Consider the following 14,527-nt stretch of genomic DNA (forward strand, 5'->3'; position numbering starts at 1 on the left):
TACCGCACGTGTGAAAATATCCCTCCAATCATCATTACGTGCTGAATGAAGATGGCGTCTGCTTGATCCGAACGGTTGAAAAGGACAGAGGAAGCATCCGGCATTGATCGTGTCCGTCGGAAAATTGCACAAGGTTTTTCATCGACGTGGTTCGGGTCGACGGGTAAGCAATGAATGGGTTCGTTTAAGCTGGAATTTGGGTTTTTCTCGTCGTACCCAGAGGCCATACATAGCCAAGGTTCGCGAAGTCGGAGTCGATGGGACGCCTCCCCCTCCCAGCTTATACACACCAACCCGAAACCCAACCAAATCAAGCCAACAAAGCCTGTACTCACAGCCTGGAAGTCGGAAGAGCAAACTGCCTGTGGGAGAGCCATGGGCTACATCGACCATGTCGGAGCTCGATTATTTGAATAAACCAATCCGACGAGTAGCTCCTTCGTCGGTTAAGCGATAACCTCGACTTCGACGTGACGCGGCGTTTGGAAAACGGGAAAAGCTTCACCTGCATCCGCAGATCCGATTGCGCCAACAACGATCCGAGCCGATCCGTGAAACCGAACCCAACTCTTGGCGGTGGGCCAATATTGACCGTGTAGTTGCCGAACAATCCTAGCTGGAAAGTTTTGGTCAAACCTCCGCGGCTAGCTCGCTCCTTTCGTCGAGCCTGCAGCAGCGATTCGGGATCACGATTCACGAAAAGCACTTTGCAAGGGCTACGGCAAACAGTGCGAGTACCCTCCGTGTTTTGCCGTAAATTAAAGCGTACGCGGAGGTTCAATTACCGATATAATACAGGTAATAACGCGGGGTCTTAACGGGGATTTGATGAGCTTTGAATGAGAACGAGCCGACCAAAGGCGCCAACTTTATTACCGGCCACTAAATAGCGCGAACCGTTTTTCCTCTCACCCGACGGTTCAATTAACCGTCGTCTGGGTGAAAAGTTGGGCCGGCCAAAATTCTGCGGGGATTCCTCTACTTTGTTCCCATCGGTACAACCAGGTGTAATTATCTGCCTGATAAATTCGGACCCGGCACTTTTGACTCGTTAACTCGACTCTCCGCAATATCGAGGTGTTAACGTCGCGAACTTCGATCTCTATGCAGAGTAGTCATCAGGACTGCGGAGCATCGAACTACCTTCGGTATAATGAAGTTATTGATTATGGGATACGTCGGTCATGAAGGACGTAACGGTAGACACGGAATTTCGGATTCTATGCCTAATTTAATCCCGATTTCACCGTCAAATATACGACCGGCACAAGTGACCGCAAAGTTAAAGCGGTAAAGTCACGTTTCAACGCGAAGTTGACGAATATTCCGTTAACCGGCATCAAATAATCCGCTTCGCCAAACTACACAAAACAATGATATTTAACGGATCATCAGCTGAATTGTAGCTGTGATTAACGTAGTCTGAAATTTGTGACGAAACTTGTAATTAAACGGCGAGTTCGTCGAGTCGAACAATTTCGCGAGCCCGCGGAACTTTCCGCGACAAATTTCACAGTGCCGGTACAAATTCGTAATCTGTACAAAGTCTATACACGTATAAGGTGTCAAGGATACGGATGAAGGCGGCGTGATAAACGATCTCCTGACTACACCGTGTAAATTGGAACGTGCAGTGATGCGAACGAGTGCAGAATTGCGAATCGCGGAGTTCCAAGCGTTGACTAAAACCACTTAGAAACCCTCAAACGCGACTCACTGTCGCCTTGGGCATTACTCCGGATTTTCTTGGGAGCGATCGTGAGGTGAGATACGACGGAGAACGAAAAGCGTCTGGAATACGAGGCGAGGAGGAGGAAATGAATAAATAAAAAAAATAAAAGTAAAAAAAATAGATAATTCGGAGCATCGGTAGAACGAGATAATAACGAACCGGAACGAATTACGGCGAAGAAGGTAAAATGAGGCATTGTTTGAGCCTTGCGTTTTATAGCAACGTACAGTTTTCATCGCAATTGGATTCAAATCCGTTTCGAAACGATCTGCGGCGTTATCTTTTACGGCGATAGATCCTCACGGTCGCAAAATCTTTTATAGGATTAATTTTTGAAGAGAATAAGAGGAGGAAGAAAAAAATCATCTAGAGAATTTTCCGGGACGCTTTTGCCCTGTTTCTTTCGAATACCGGTTTCCTTTTTATCGCCACAAATCTATATCGCGCCCCGGAGTGAAGGGAATATTTGCAAGGGCGCCCGAGTGTTTAGTACGTTTCGATACATAAATATAAATCAATTTCAAATGACCGTCCGTATTACCGTGACAATAAAACTGCCGGGTTCGCAAAAAAAATTTATACATATTATTGAATAAAACGTTCCATCAGCAACTTTTCGCAAACGTCACCCTCTTCAAATTGTGTTTTATACATGCGACCTTTTACGGGCGAAAAATTTTGCGAATTTAATCAAGGAAAATTCCTCCAGATATAACCATTCAGGTGCGGCGGTGGAAGATTCAAGCTTACAATACTGTAGGAAAGATTTTCAAGTAGAATACCTCGACGAAATATTTATATTGAATAAAAAAAAAAAGTATAAATAAACACGAGTTCGCCGGTCAAAGACGTGAAAATATTCGCTGAATTATTAGCGCGCGGCAATTTCGCACTGTCGTCAATACGATGATTTTACAATAATTTTAAAGCAACCGACGGTATCCATCGTCATCGAAAATGCAAGATACACATCCGTGTGAATCGAGAAGCAGAAAGAATGCTTTCTTAGGATGAAGAAGAAAAAATGTGAAGAAATGGTAAATCAATTCCGTCTTGCAAGAAAAATAAAATGTGATGACACAGGAATAATTGCTTCTTTGGCAAATTGAAAAAAACACGAACATTTTCGACGAAAAAAGGGTATAACAATATTGCCAATGGGACGAAAGGTGAAAAAATAGTGCATTCAGAGGACCAGCTGTACGGTCGGAATATGCATCCTGCTTAATTCGCGTTTCAATAGTCATTCAAGCCGTTCCTTGGTAAATCCAACGAAAGCTCCGGAGCTACGATGCTTTGATCGCGAGCTTGACGCAAGCCCGGACCTATAAACGTTCAAAGCAACTAGATTATGCGGGAGCTATCTTACGGGGTTACGAGTGTGTATCCAGCCTTCAGTTACCACGATTCGCCGGCTCAGGGGGTGAAAAGGTTGAAGGTTGGAACGTTAAGCAGGCACGCACGAGAAAACCAGATCTTTGTCGTCGGCAAAAGGGGCTCTTCAACTCGCTTCGAGGGTGCTTTCCGCTAAATTGTGCTCGTCTGTTCATTTCTCATTCGTTACACAAGGTGTCGCCTATATTTCCTGAGTTTAATACGGAATATCGTGCCGAAATATGATAAAACAAAACCACTGCAAAATTGTTTCGAAAGTAAAGTTTCCACCCTCGAACTTTGACCGGTTGAATAACTTACGTAACGAATCGCTGCTGACCTCGATTCTTTTCACTTCCATTATTATACTTGGAGAAGAATGGACGGATGCTCTTTTCTTACCATGGATAAGCTTTGCCAGTAACGCACTCGTATTCAAGAATAACTCGACAATGCGGAGAAATAAAACTAGCAGGCGAAAATCAAACTTTGTAAGATCGTTATCCTGTAGATCTGCATTGGCGAATGATTAGGTGAATGAATCCTTGCCATTGCAGAGAGGATCTTGAGTGTGGATATGGGATGGAAAAACTTTGACTTTAAATAATGTACCCTATGCCTATGTCTACAGGAGATTTCTTTCCTGACTTCCTATACGTGTAATCTAAAACTGAATAGAAGAAAGTTTCTTGCCGATAAGCAGTGGAGTATAACGAACGAGATTCCTAGAGTTACAAAAATAAAAACGATTTCCGTTTCAAATAGCTTGGCATTTGTGTATTAACTGTGAAATAAAACGAGGGGAAAATTCGCAAGGTTAATATAATTTAAAATTGTTGAAAACTATCGTTATTTCCTAACTTTTTTAGCATTGTCTGAAATTCAAGTTAACTGTGGCAAATCCAAACAATACTGATATATTTTACAAAATCAATTTCTTTTGAATTAAAATTTTTCGACGAACATCGTTGTACGGTAACGTTACCAATCACTGAAACAACGTAAACTCAAAGAAGCGGAGACAATGAGACGAAAACTCGGTTTACAATTCGCCATAATTGAGTCCAAACATTTTATTCGGAATGAAAAATCATTTTGCAACAGCTACGAATAATAACAAGAAGCTTTTCTCGCACCTGCTCCGTAATTAAAATACTAACTGGGTATAATTTGTCCGTCAAAACGAGACAAAAAATTGTAAGACTCCATCCTAAAGCGAGTTGAATTTCGCTCTGAGTTATTTTTCTGGAGCCTTAGGAGAATAATTAATTATAAATAAACACGATTTCGGCAATTAAAACTGGCATATTACATACATATGTATATATAAATATTATAATACTCTTTACAAATTATTTTATATACACCGCATGAGATTTTCACGAGTAAAATTTCAACGCGTTTAATTTTCTGCAAGGTATAATACGTAACGATAAAATAATAATTTATATACTCACCAACTGGTGAGGTGGGAAAAACTTTAAGAAAAAAAGGAGTGTAAAAATATTTGAAAAATCGACTCACCGCTCCAGCTGTTTCCAACGTGATCACGAAGCGCCTCGGCGTAATCCTTGGGCGACGTTGTCTCGGCGTCAAAAGTACCGTAGGTGAAGTCCTGTCTCTTCTTAACGAACTCGACCATCGATTTCATCATCAATTGGCACGTGTGTTTGCCAGCAAGTTTGGTCTGACCATTAGTCACGTAAAAAAGATGAACCTTCCGCCATTTGTACCTGCGTTGAAAAAAAAACATTTCATTCCCTTTCGTGTCATTCGTTTGTTCGTTTACGTTTCGCTAAAAAAAAAAAAATAAAAATAAAAAACAAATCAATCCTCTGACGTTTTATCCAGACTTAAAATTTTACATAACGATTAAATCTCTCGGCTCTCCATCGCAACGATATTCTCTTCTTGCACGATATTGTTAGAGATTTATTCATGCAATAACCAAGTCACAAGCGCTTTGTTGCGCAACGCTTTTTTTAATTGGTTAAATAACGAGGTAATGAACAACGCTCTACTTATATACGCGTTATATTGTACATACTGAAAAATGGGGTTTGTTTCGTTGATGCCGCTCCGGGCACGTTACTTGTATTACATGTATACGCGTACTACACTCGGTCACTACGTCAGTGGAATTTGCCGCAAAATCCCTAACGATCTTAATATCTAAATATAATACCGACGACAGGAGTTATAAATTACGGATACGTCAAATAGATGCGATGGCGATAAGAATGCCGAAGTGAAATATATATTATTGTGTATGTATATATATATATATATACACACACATATGTGCACATACGTGTTTATTAGCCAACTTGTATGCGTTCGCACATCTCGTCGAGGACATCGATCACTGGTTCTGAGTAAAGGCAAATAGGTAGAATTCAAACAGCGAGTTTAATGATTCTATAGAGGTTTTGTTATATCGGACGTACACTGCGAGACTTGCGGTAATAAATGAGTCGATAAATAAACTCCTTTGAGAAAACAGACGTATAAGAAGAGAAAAAATCAGCAGAAAACAACACCTCCCAGTGAGAAATCACGCGGTGATATCGTATATTTATATTTCATCTTTCGGTTATAAATATTACCTAGTATATTATATACCTATGCATGCATGTATGTAAAAGCTGGGGATGTATACAATTCCGTGGCTCAAACTGCTGCAGACCCTAATATTTATAATTCATATTATACGACAGACGCCGAATCGCTCACGATTTTCGAATTAATTTTTAAAACAGACGAACCGGAGTGAGCGGAGAAAAATAAAAAAAAATCATATACAACACGGATTCAAATTCGCGAAAAGCAGAGAAACGTGTGGTACTTATTGGTATATAACCACGTGTAATGCGCGAAAAAAAAGATTAGCTGACTAGTTGTAAGCAAGCGTGATTATGATAACAAAAAAAAAGAAAAAAGCACGAAACGAAACAACGCAACCCTCGTTTCAAAATGATCAAAGGGTAACACGTACATATATTTTTACAACGATTTTCATAGACGCGCTGTATTGCACGTGTAATCAGATAATAATAATATCATCCACACACAACTCGCTTACACATAGGTGTGTAGATGCGTGGATGTATATAATAAAACCCACGACACAGGATCATACTCAACGAACAATGTTTCTTATTTATCTTTAATTATCTATTTTCGTATATTTATTTATATCACACGTTATTCATATCTGTATTGCTATATGTCGCGTTGAATGATGCATAAATTCTGGTCGTGTCAGGCCTAAATTCTCGCGTGATATCTCTTCGTAGATAAATCGATCTCGTGGATAATAAAGAAAAGAAGGTATAATTATTGGACGAGGAAGGAGCGGACACGCGAAAATTCTAACCGGCGATGCAGCGATCGAGTGTCCGTGGCGTGCGAATTAATCGTACGTACGTCAAATTGAGCCCTCGACACGAGCCTCGCCTTCCAAGCTTTCATTTTGGTTTCGCGTGTCCCTTAGATATTCTGCGTAGCCTTTTAATTTGCTCTTTGTCCCCTTTGACCCCTTTGATTCCGAAAATTGTTCGCGAGTAATTGAAGAAAAACGAAAAGTTTAAACGCAAAATTTGTCCCCGTCATTCCGCGGATTATGTACCCTTCGATCGAAGATCTACGGATTGATTGACCGAAAATTGATGTACATTTAATTTCTTAATTTCGTTACGACACAATCTTTCTATACTTAACGATCCCAGATTAATTGAAAAAACAAAACTGTTTCAGTGCACAATTTGTTGAAAATTGTCTTTCGAATAAAATGCGAGTCATCGTAGATTGAAATCGAACAAATCTGTTAGATTTTTCTACAATCCTGAAACGATTCGAATAAATTCAAGCATCGTTCGATATCCAAGCTTGGCCTCGCGATTCCGGTATTTTAAACTTTTGTATTTTCATCTCGCAAAAAATCTCATGAAAATAAATATAAAAATTTCCTATTTTCGGCACACGTTATTAATCGTACATGCATTCAACGCCGTCGAGTATTTGACAATACTATAATCCCAACATTATATACACGTACATATATGACAGGCGTAGAAGAATCCCGGTAGCGATTAAAAAACGGCAGAGCGGGATCCTCGCGCGTTGCTTTAATTTTAAATAGCGCAATAGACACGCGGCATGCGCACCGTGACAGGCATACCTTATACCCGCCTATCTAAATCTCAAGTCTTTATCTTACAAAGCCGGAGCGATACGTATGAGGTGTTAACTCGAAGTGCCTTGATCCGCAGCCGTGTTTTCGTGACAACGCGGCGTTGTGATATTATAAATACCTCCGTAATATTGCACACAGAGACACATTCGTGTACCTGTATCCCGGAAATTCGACCGCCAGCATTAGAAAATACCTTTTTATCAACGCTCTGTAAAATATAAATGAATACTGGATATATCATTGCCTCTATAGAATATTTAACGTTTGACAAACATGTTGCTTTTATTTTCTCTTTCCTTTCCTCCTTCCAATGTATTTTTAACCTCCGTTCTTAACACTGCGTCGGTTGTCTCGTAAAACCTTTTCTTCCTTGTCATTGGCAACAATACGCTGGATTGGAACGCGCAATTATAATTATTATTGATAATTTCGATTTCAGTATTATTATCATCATCATTTCCATTCGACTACATCGTCAATTACGGACGATCAATTAACCGAACAAATATAATTACAACTTTCGTGCACCTCACTGAGAATAATTTCTTCCTTATTTCTTCCCCTAAATTATCACCGGAATTAATTTTTCAGGCTCGTGTGTGTATTTTATACATACGCGTGACTTCGATATTCGTTTTGTCCATACGTGTGTCACGTTCCGGAAAAAAAAAAAAATAATAATAAACGACCCGTCCGGAATTTCACCTCACGCAATAAGAATGAACGCGATATTAAATTCGATAGAAGAATTTCCCCGAGGTAAACACGATACGAAAAAATGAAAAATCACAACAATATTCATATTAACAATAATAATAATAATAATAGTAATAAGAAGAAGAAGAAGAAGAAGAAGAAGAAGAAGAAGAATCCTACAGTCGGTGAATTACTCACCTGTCCATAATGGCGATAAAGAATTTACTCAGATCCCTGAAAGCCAGGCTTCCCGTCCTCAGCGTCATGTAATACTCATCGCTGCACTCCTTCTTTCGTTGAGTAAAATCGAAGGTGAAACCTCCCGTGGTGATCAACGGAGCCCCGAGAAACTTTGCCACCCTTCCGACGACGGCTGAAATTGAAGGAAGGAATTTAACCTTGCATAAATATTCGAATTTACAGAGTAGGAAATTACGGATTCCACACTGGTGGTCGCACACCGAATTCGTTCCAACTGATTCTTAACTAAATGTAAGTTATTAGTACAGTTTTTTAATAGCTAAATTATAGCTACACGCAAAAGTTCTTTCAAAGTTATTCAATTTGAATCGGTACCTATAAGGTTACGGGTACACAAAAGTAATCGCAATTTTGGTCTATCGGGATGCGAAATTTTTCTCACCCACTTTCCAGCCTGAAAATAATTCCCGCTTGGTTCTTAAATTGTTTACAGTTGGATATTTCTTATTATACGATTTTATTATCTGTGACAATAGAATTGTGAATATATATTTTTACATATCATCGAGATTGTCTGTTTATCAGTACGGAAAGTGACAAAGATAAATCAAGAATACGAATAAATTGCGAGAACTTCAAGTTCAAGTTCAAGATCTGTTGTTTTAGCAAAATGTTTAGTTCGACTTTTTAAAGTCAATTAACATTTCGCTAAACCAACAGATTTTGAACTGACTGCACAAATGAATATTCATTTCGCCGCCCGTGATCGCACAATTTGTTGATTCAACGGCTTTTTCCTCTCAGTGTTCGAATTTGATTACGTGCATTGAAAATCGGTGTTCACGGGACGAAGATTAAAACAGCTAATTGCTTATAATTTAACATCATACGGAGGATTGAAGGGAGTGAAATAAAATAAAAATCGAGAATGAATTTTTATTTCATACGTGAACAGGCGTAACGTTTCGGTATAAATATTCGGTTATACCTATATTGTATAATCCATTCCGGCAGATATTTTTCGATAAACTTATCGAGCCCACTTTGGCCAGAATTCAATTTCGTATAAATATTTATTGTTAGCTGGCTTTTTTGGTTACACTCCAGGCGTTGGGCGGCCATCCGTTATAAAGCAGCGTTTATCGAACGAGTCGTTTAATAAGTTATCAGCACTCGACATCCGCGAGGCACTCAATGTACGATTCATTGACAAACCTGGTGCAGATAAAAGCTCTCACGGAAATTCCGGAGGCCTGGTTGAAAAAAAAAAAGGCGAGATTCGAAACTGCCGAAAGTATATAACGTAAAAGAGAGTGTAAAACGGTTAAATAATTCATCAAAAGTTTGAAAAACCGACTCTGAATCGAATCGAAACTCGCTTAAGATTATTCTATCTTTCTTTCGTTATCGTCTGATTATTTACATTTCTTTTTTGCACCGGCGTAAAAACAATCAGAGCAAAGCGAGTGAAAAGTTTTCTCCGCAACGTATACTTAGGATTGCCTAAAACATGTTTGCACAGACGGGCATTTTAGAATGTATTCAATACGCGAAGCCACGAGGTAAACTAACCCGGAGAGTTTGGAAGTTGGCACGAGATTACCCCGCAAGGTTTGCTCAAGAGTCAGAAGCTTGGATACGTGATCGTCGTCTCGATAAAGGCTTGCGAAAATAATTTGAATTTAAGAAGATATTAAAACCGGATTTCATTGTACTGCATATATTAGTAAAATACGAAAACAGTTGAGGAATGAATTTGATTGAATCGAATTGTTGTTTTTCATGTACATAGAATGGAGAATTATTCCTCATTTTCTCGAAAATATTATCTCATTTCGTTCTTCAGTTGCGAAAATTCGAAAGATTTCCTGTTTCAACTTTTCAATTTGGGTATAATAACTCGGAAATGAAAATAGATTTTGACAAAATTTAAAACACGTTTTCTTAGTTTTGAATCATAGTCTCGTAAAAAAAATAGATCCCCTTAAAATCACCGATATTACAATAATGATACTTGGCTGAAAATTTATGAAACCATCAACGATTTTCGAGATATCTTTCGCAAGAAAACGAAACGTGATCATCGTGTAAGTAAACGAATTTTTTTCCTTCAATATTCAAACAAGCTTACGACCGTGGAAATATAATTTCTTTATCAAATATTTATATTATATTTTCACGAACCAGCTACAATTCGAGACGCAAAAAAAATGTGTCTTGAATTTATTCAATATCTCTGTTTGTTCTCAAGTTATATCAATTTGAAAAGTTCGAGCAGGAAACTTTTGAAAATTTTAAACTAAACTTCATTTTATCCAAACACGCGTTCAGACGATAGTTTCTAAAAAAAATCTGGCGCGCTCCGTTAGATGGATAGGTTAAAATAAAAAGAGAAATGAAGCAAACAAAAAATTCGACTTTCAAATCTTGTTTCATTTCACAACCCCTGTATTATCGACGTTAGGCTAACTTTTTTGCCGGGTAACTTCGCTCAATCTTCGAATATGAGAAAATTGAATCAGTTCTACTGGGTGGTAAAACCATTCCTGCACCAAAGTTTCGAGTCACTCGAAGAAACGTCGCGACTCCTGGGTGTTTCATCTTTTCGTATACCGTTTAATCTTCTTTCATTTTGCGCCCTGACGTTTCATATCAAAAATGTGTTTTCCACCCACGAGTGGTAAGCGTGATTGCCACTCGACGCTGAGGGAAAACCGGCTGCGGCTGCCCTGCCTTGTGCAGAAGGAACGGGAACGGTAACGAGAAGCGAACAATAAAATTGCACGGCGAACTTATTGTGAGCGATGAGAAAAAAAGAGAAAAAGAATAACCGTGTCTGTGAATTTTTTCATTTTTTCACGCCACTCGAGTCGAACATTTCCGTCAAATTTCGCATTTCTAGAGCCTGGGAGGGAGAACAATTGACAAGAGATATGTCGATCCATTAAAGATTTATAATTTACAGGTATCGTGCGAGAGAAGTGAAATGATAAAAGAAAAAAAAGCCTTTTTTGCAATATTGCAATGAAATAAAAAGTTTGAAGCGTTGGCGAGTATTGGTTAGCGGCAAAGTTTTCCCTCGAGTCGAGTCTTAAATAAAATCGTTCGTCGTGCCATTTTAAACTTGGCAGTTGCAAAATATGTTCTTATACACATGGATATACATCAAAGAACAATCATGTATCGGACAGGATTTATGAAAATCCAACTGACGAGGGTAAATTCGAGCATTTATAGCGTTTTCTCGATCAAAGTAAACTCATTTTTTCAATCATTTTCATTTCAAGAAAAGAGAAGCGCAAAGAAAAAGGAAAAAAAATACAGGATCAGTCGATAACTTAAACGTGCGGAATAATTTATTTCCATCAACGCACGTGGTTTGATCGTAAAGTTCACGCCGTTCTGCATACATATATATACACACACACATATATATATATATACAATACATACGTATATCGGCAGGCCCGGATCAACCGTAAGGCTAAAAAGACAAATCACATCTCTGTAGGATAATGTTTTATACAAACTTGATTACATCACAAGAGAAATATTATAATGATAATGTTTTTCTTAACTTTGGTCGATTTGATTCCCTGTCACCACTTTTTAAATCTAACCTATCGGACCATCTTGCCGAACCGACATTTTCTTTTTTTTTTTTTTTTTTTTTTGTTGAACAGCCTTGGATATCTTGCCCGATCTTAATCCGAGCCTGCCGGTACACGTATGTATAATGTAACACCGAGTGCTCGGTGATTTACTCATCCAACAGTTAATATACAAATCACTGCAGGATTCTTTGCCGGGGTGGAATAAATATCTCGAACCTGCAAGACGTTGCGTTTATTTCGCTATCAACGGAAACGCGTTTCGTTTTTTTTTTCTCCGTATCCCTTCAAAAAGGAGAAAATATAGCGCATAGAAAAAAAAATGATCCCAAAAACAGAATGAATTATACATTTATTACAGGCACCGTGTATATGGGAATGAGAATGAAAAAGAATAATGAGACCGAATAACGACGAGAAGAAGAAATAACAAAAATCATTCTTCTCTTAAACGAAAGGGAGAAAAACAAAACAACAACAACATGTAACATATTTACGCTATTTACAACGTCTTGTTATACGCTTGACTAGGCTTCTCGATTCCGTGGGGCAAATCTTTGCAGATTTTTAAGTACCAAAAGTGCTTGCGGAATAACCCGGAAGCAAAGAATGGTAGACGAGCAAGCTGCTTATCGATTTGTGTACTCACGATTACTATCTCCATCCTATTTTTACGTGGGTTTGCGCATACGTACGTAACCGCATAAAATCCCATAAAAAGAAATCTCTTTTACACAATCAGACGCGAAATATCGTTGACACAGTGAAATAACGCGAGGCTTAAACGAAATCTCTGAAAAATCCCGTGAACTTTGTTAAAAATTTTTTCGCCCACTAACAAATTACGAATTTTCGAATTATCGGGGGATTTCTAATTGTAAAAATTCCTAAACAATCCTTATAACTATTTTCATTCAATAGCGTAACCAAAAAATATAATTATGGATACGAAATAAAAACGAGTTCTGTAACTCTGTAACCGTGAAATTTGAAATGTTACTGTTCGTTTTGATTCTGAAGACTCTTGTTATATTTTCTTATAACTGTCGCGATTATTAATTGATGTTAAGGACTTATTAATGTGAAAAATTGTAACAAGCTAAACAAACAGATTAAACGTTGATATACACAGAAAATTAAGTATATCGCCAATCATGTAATTGCGGTAAATAATTTCTATATGTTTAAATTAAATCGTCGTTCTAAGGACTGAAAAACTCTGATTTCATTTCACTCACCGACGCTGTAATCGCAGGCTGGGCCGAGGAAGAGGTGAACGCAATTCGAGTAGCTGTCGAAAGCTCCGATTTGGGCGTAGGTCGCATCGCAATGATCGTCCTGCGGCAGGAAGGTGAGATTCAACCATGAAGGCAACAGGCCTCGAGCCCTCGCGTCGTAGACTGCCAAATCTGAAAGAAAACGACGTGAATTATATCGACACGAACCAAACAATCGTAAAAGTCGCCTGTAGATCCCGGCCAGTAAAATTGAACATTTATCTTTTTTGATTCGGGGTGTTTTATTATTTATTTTAAATACCAATTAGTTAATTACGATAAATAACAAAACACCCTGAATCAAAAAATGTAAGTCAAAACGATAAACATTCGATTTTACTGGTAACAGCTGTAAGACGAAAACTACACTTGATCGAATCAAAATAAATATGATTTTATAACGAGGGTAGATTGGTATTTTAAAATTAATAAGCAACTTCCTTGTTACAAAATGATCTGAACAATGCATATGTTTATAAATAACAAATCATCAAGAATAATTAAGAATTATGTTTTCTTTGATAATTGTTGCAGAATTTCAACGAAAGCGGAACGTTTTGAACGAATCGGGGAACTTTTCGGAAAGAAATTTTCAACGACATTTACAACGATTTACATCGACCGGAATAGCGTATAAACGTTGTTAACAAATTTCAGACATTTAATTTCAGTCGGTAGGGGAGGTTTAAACGAGTTATTTTGCTTCCGCGATTTCTCAAATCATCTTAAACTCTCAAGTCCTTCATAATATCCAAATACAGGAATACGACAGGTGTTATATCGCGATTCTGAATTTCCATGAATTAGGTGAAAATTCGTAATTGTTCTCGTTCCAATCAGAGTAAAAGCGACAAGTATTATATACGCATACTGTATAACTTGAGAAAAATTTTATTCAATTTTCGTAACACAATTTCGAACACTGACTGAATTTTTTCGTGCATATAGTACATGACATTTTAACACCGGGAAATCTTGTGACAATTTCATCTCTTCATTAGCGAAGAAACTTCTCTGGTTAAGTGCTGATTCAATTCGAAAGTTGATAACACGAAAAGACGAGAAAAAGAGAGAAGAGCATAAAATTGACAAGTATCAATCTTTTCAAGCGTGTACCTCTAATTACGGTTGTTAGTTTTATTTTCTTTCTCAATTATTTATTTATTTCTTTCTTTCTTCGTACAGAATCATTCAACGGCTATCAAGTATCGCTCTTTTCCTCTTTACTTTCTCTTTTCAAACAGACAATTTCCGCAATATGTAAATATCTGGTATCTGCCGACCCAGTCAAGTAAAATAACATACATTTTGCATCAAACGACATTTAGAACCTTTCGTCTTTTATATACCTCCCTGTATGTAATGGAATTTCAGAACCTCTACCAAATTTTCATCCCTCTTTCAGATGTCACTGAATAAAAAGCTGTCGATTTTTATTTCA

General features: G+C 38.0%; 1 protein-coding gene across 8 annotated transcripts in view; it reads right to left on the reverse strand.

Moving 5' to 3' along the window:
* LOC124185676 (atrial natriuretic peptide receptor 1) overlaps positions 1-14,527 on the reverse strand; it is a 136,436-nt gene that overhangs the window by 113,652 nt on the left and 8,257 nt on the right. For all 8 annotated transcript variants that reach the window (XM_046576675.1, XM_046576676.1, XM_046576674.1 and 5 more), the window contains 3 exons: positions 13,048-13,218; positions 8,196-8,370; positions 4,631-4,839 (listed from right to left, as the gene is read on the reverse strand). In XM_046576675.1, coding sequence (XP_046432631.1) covers positions 4,631-4,839; positions 8,196-8,370; positions 13,048-13,218 — 555 coding nt within the window. The remainder of the gene's footprint in view (positions 1-4,630; positions 4,840-8,195; positions 8,371-13,047; positions 13,219-14,527) is intronic.

This window comes from Neodiprion fabricii, chromosome 6 (assembly GCF_021155785.1).
Source record: "Neodiprion fabricii isolate iyNeoFabr1 chromosome 6, iyNeoFabr1.1, whole genome shotgun sequence".
NCBI classification, from domain to species: domain Eukaryota; kingdom Metazoa; phylum Arthropoda; class Insecta; order Hymenoptera; family Diprionidae; genus Neodiprion; species Neodiprion fabricii.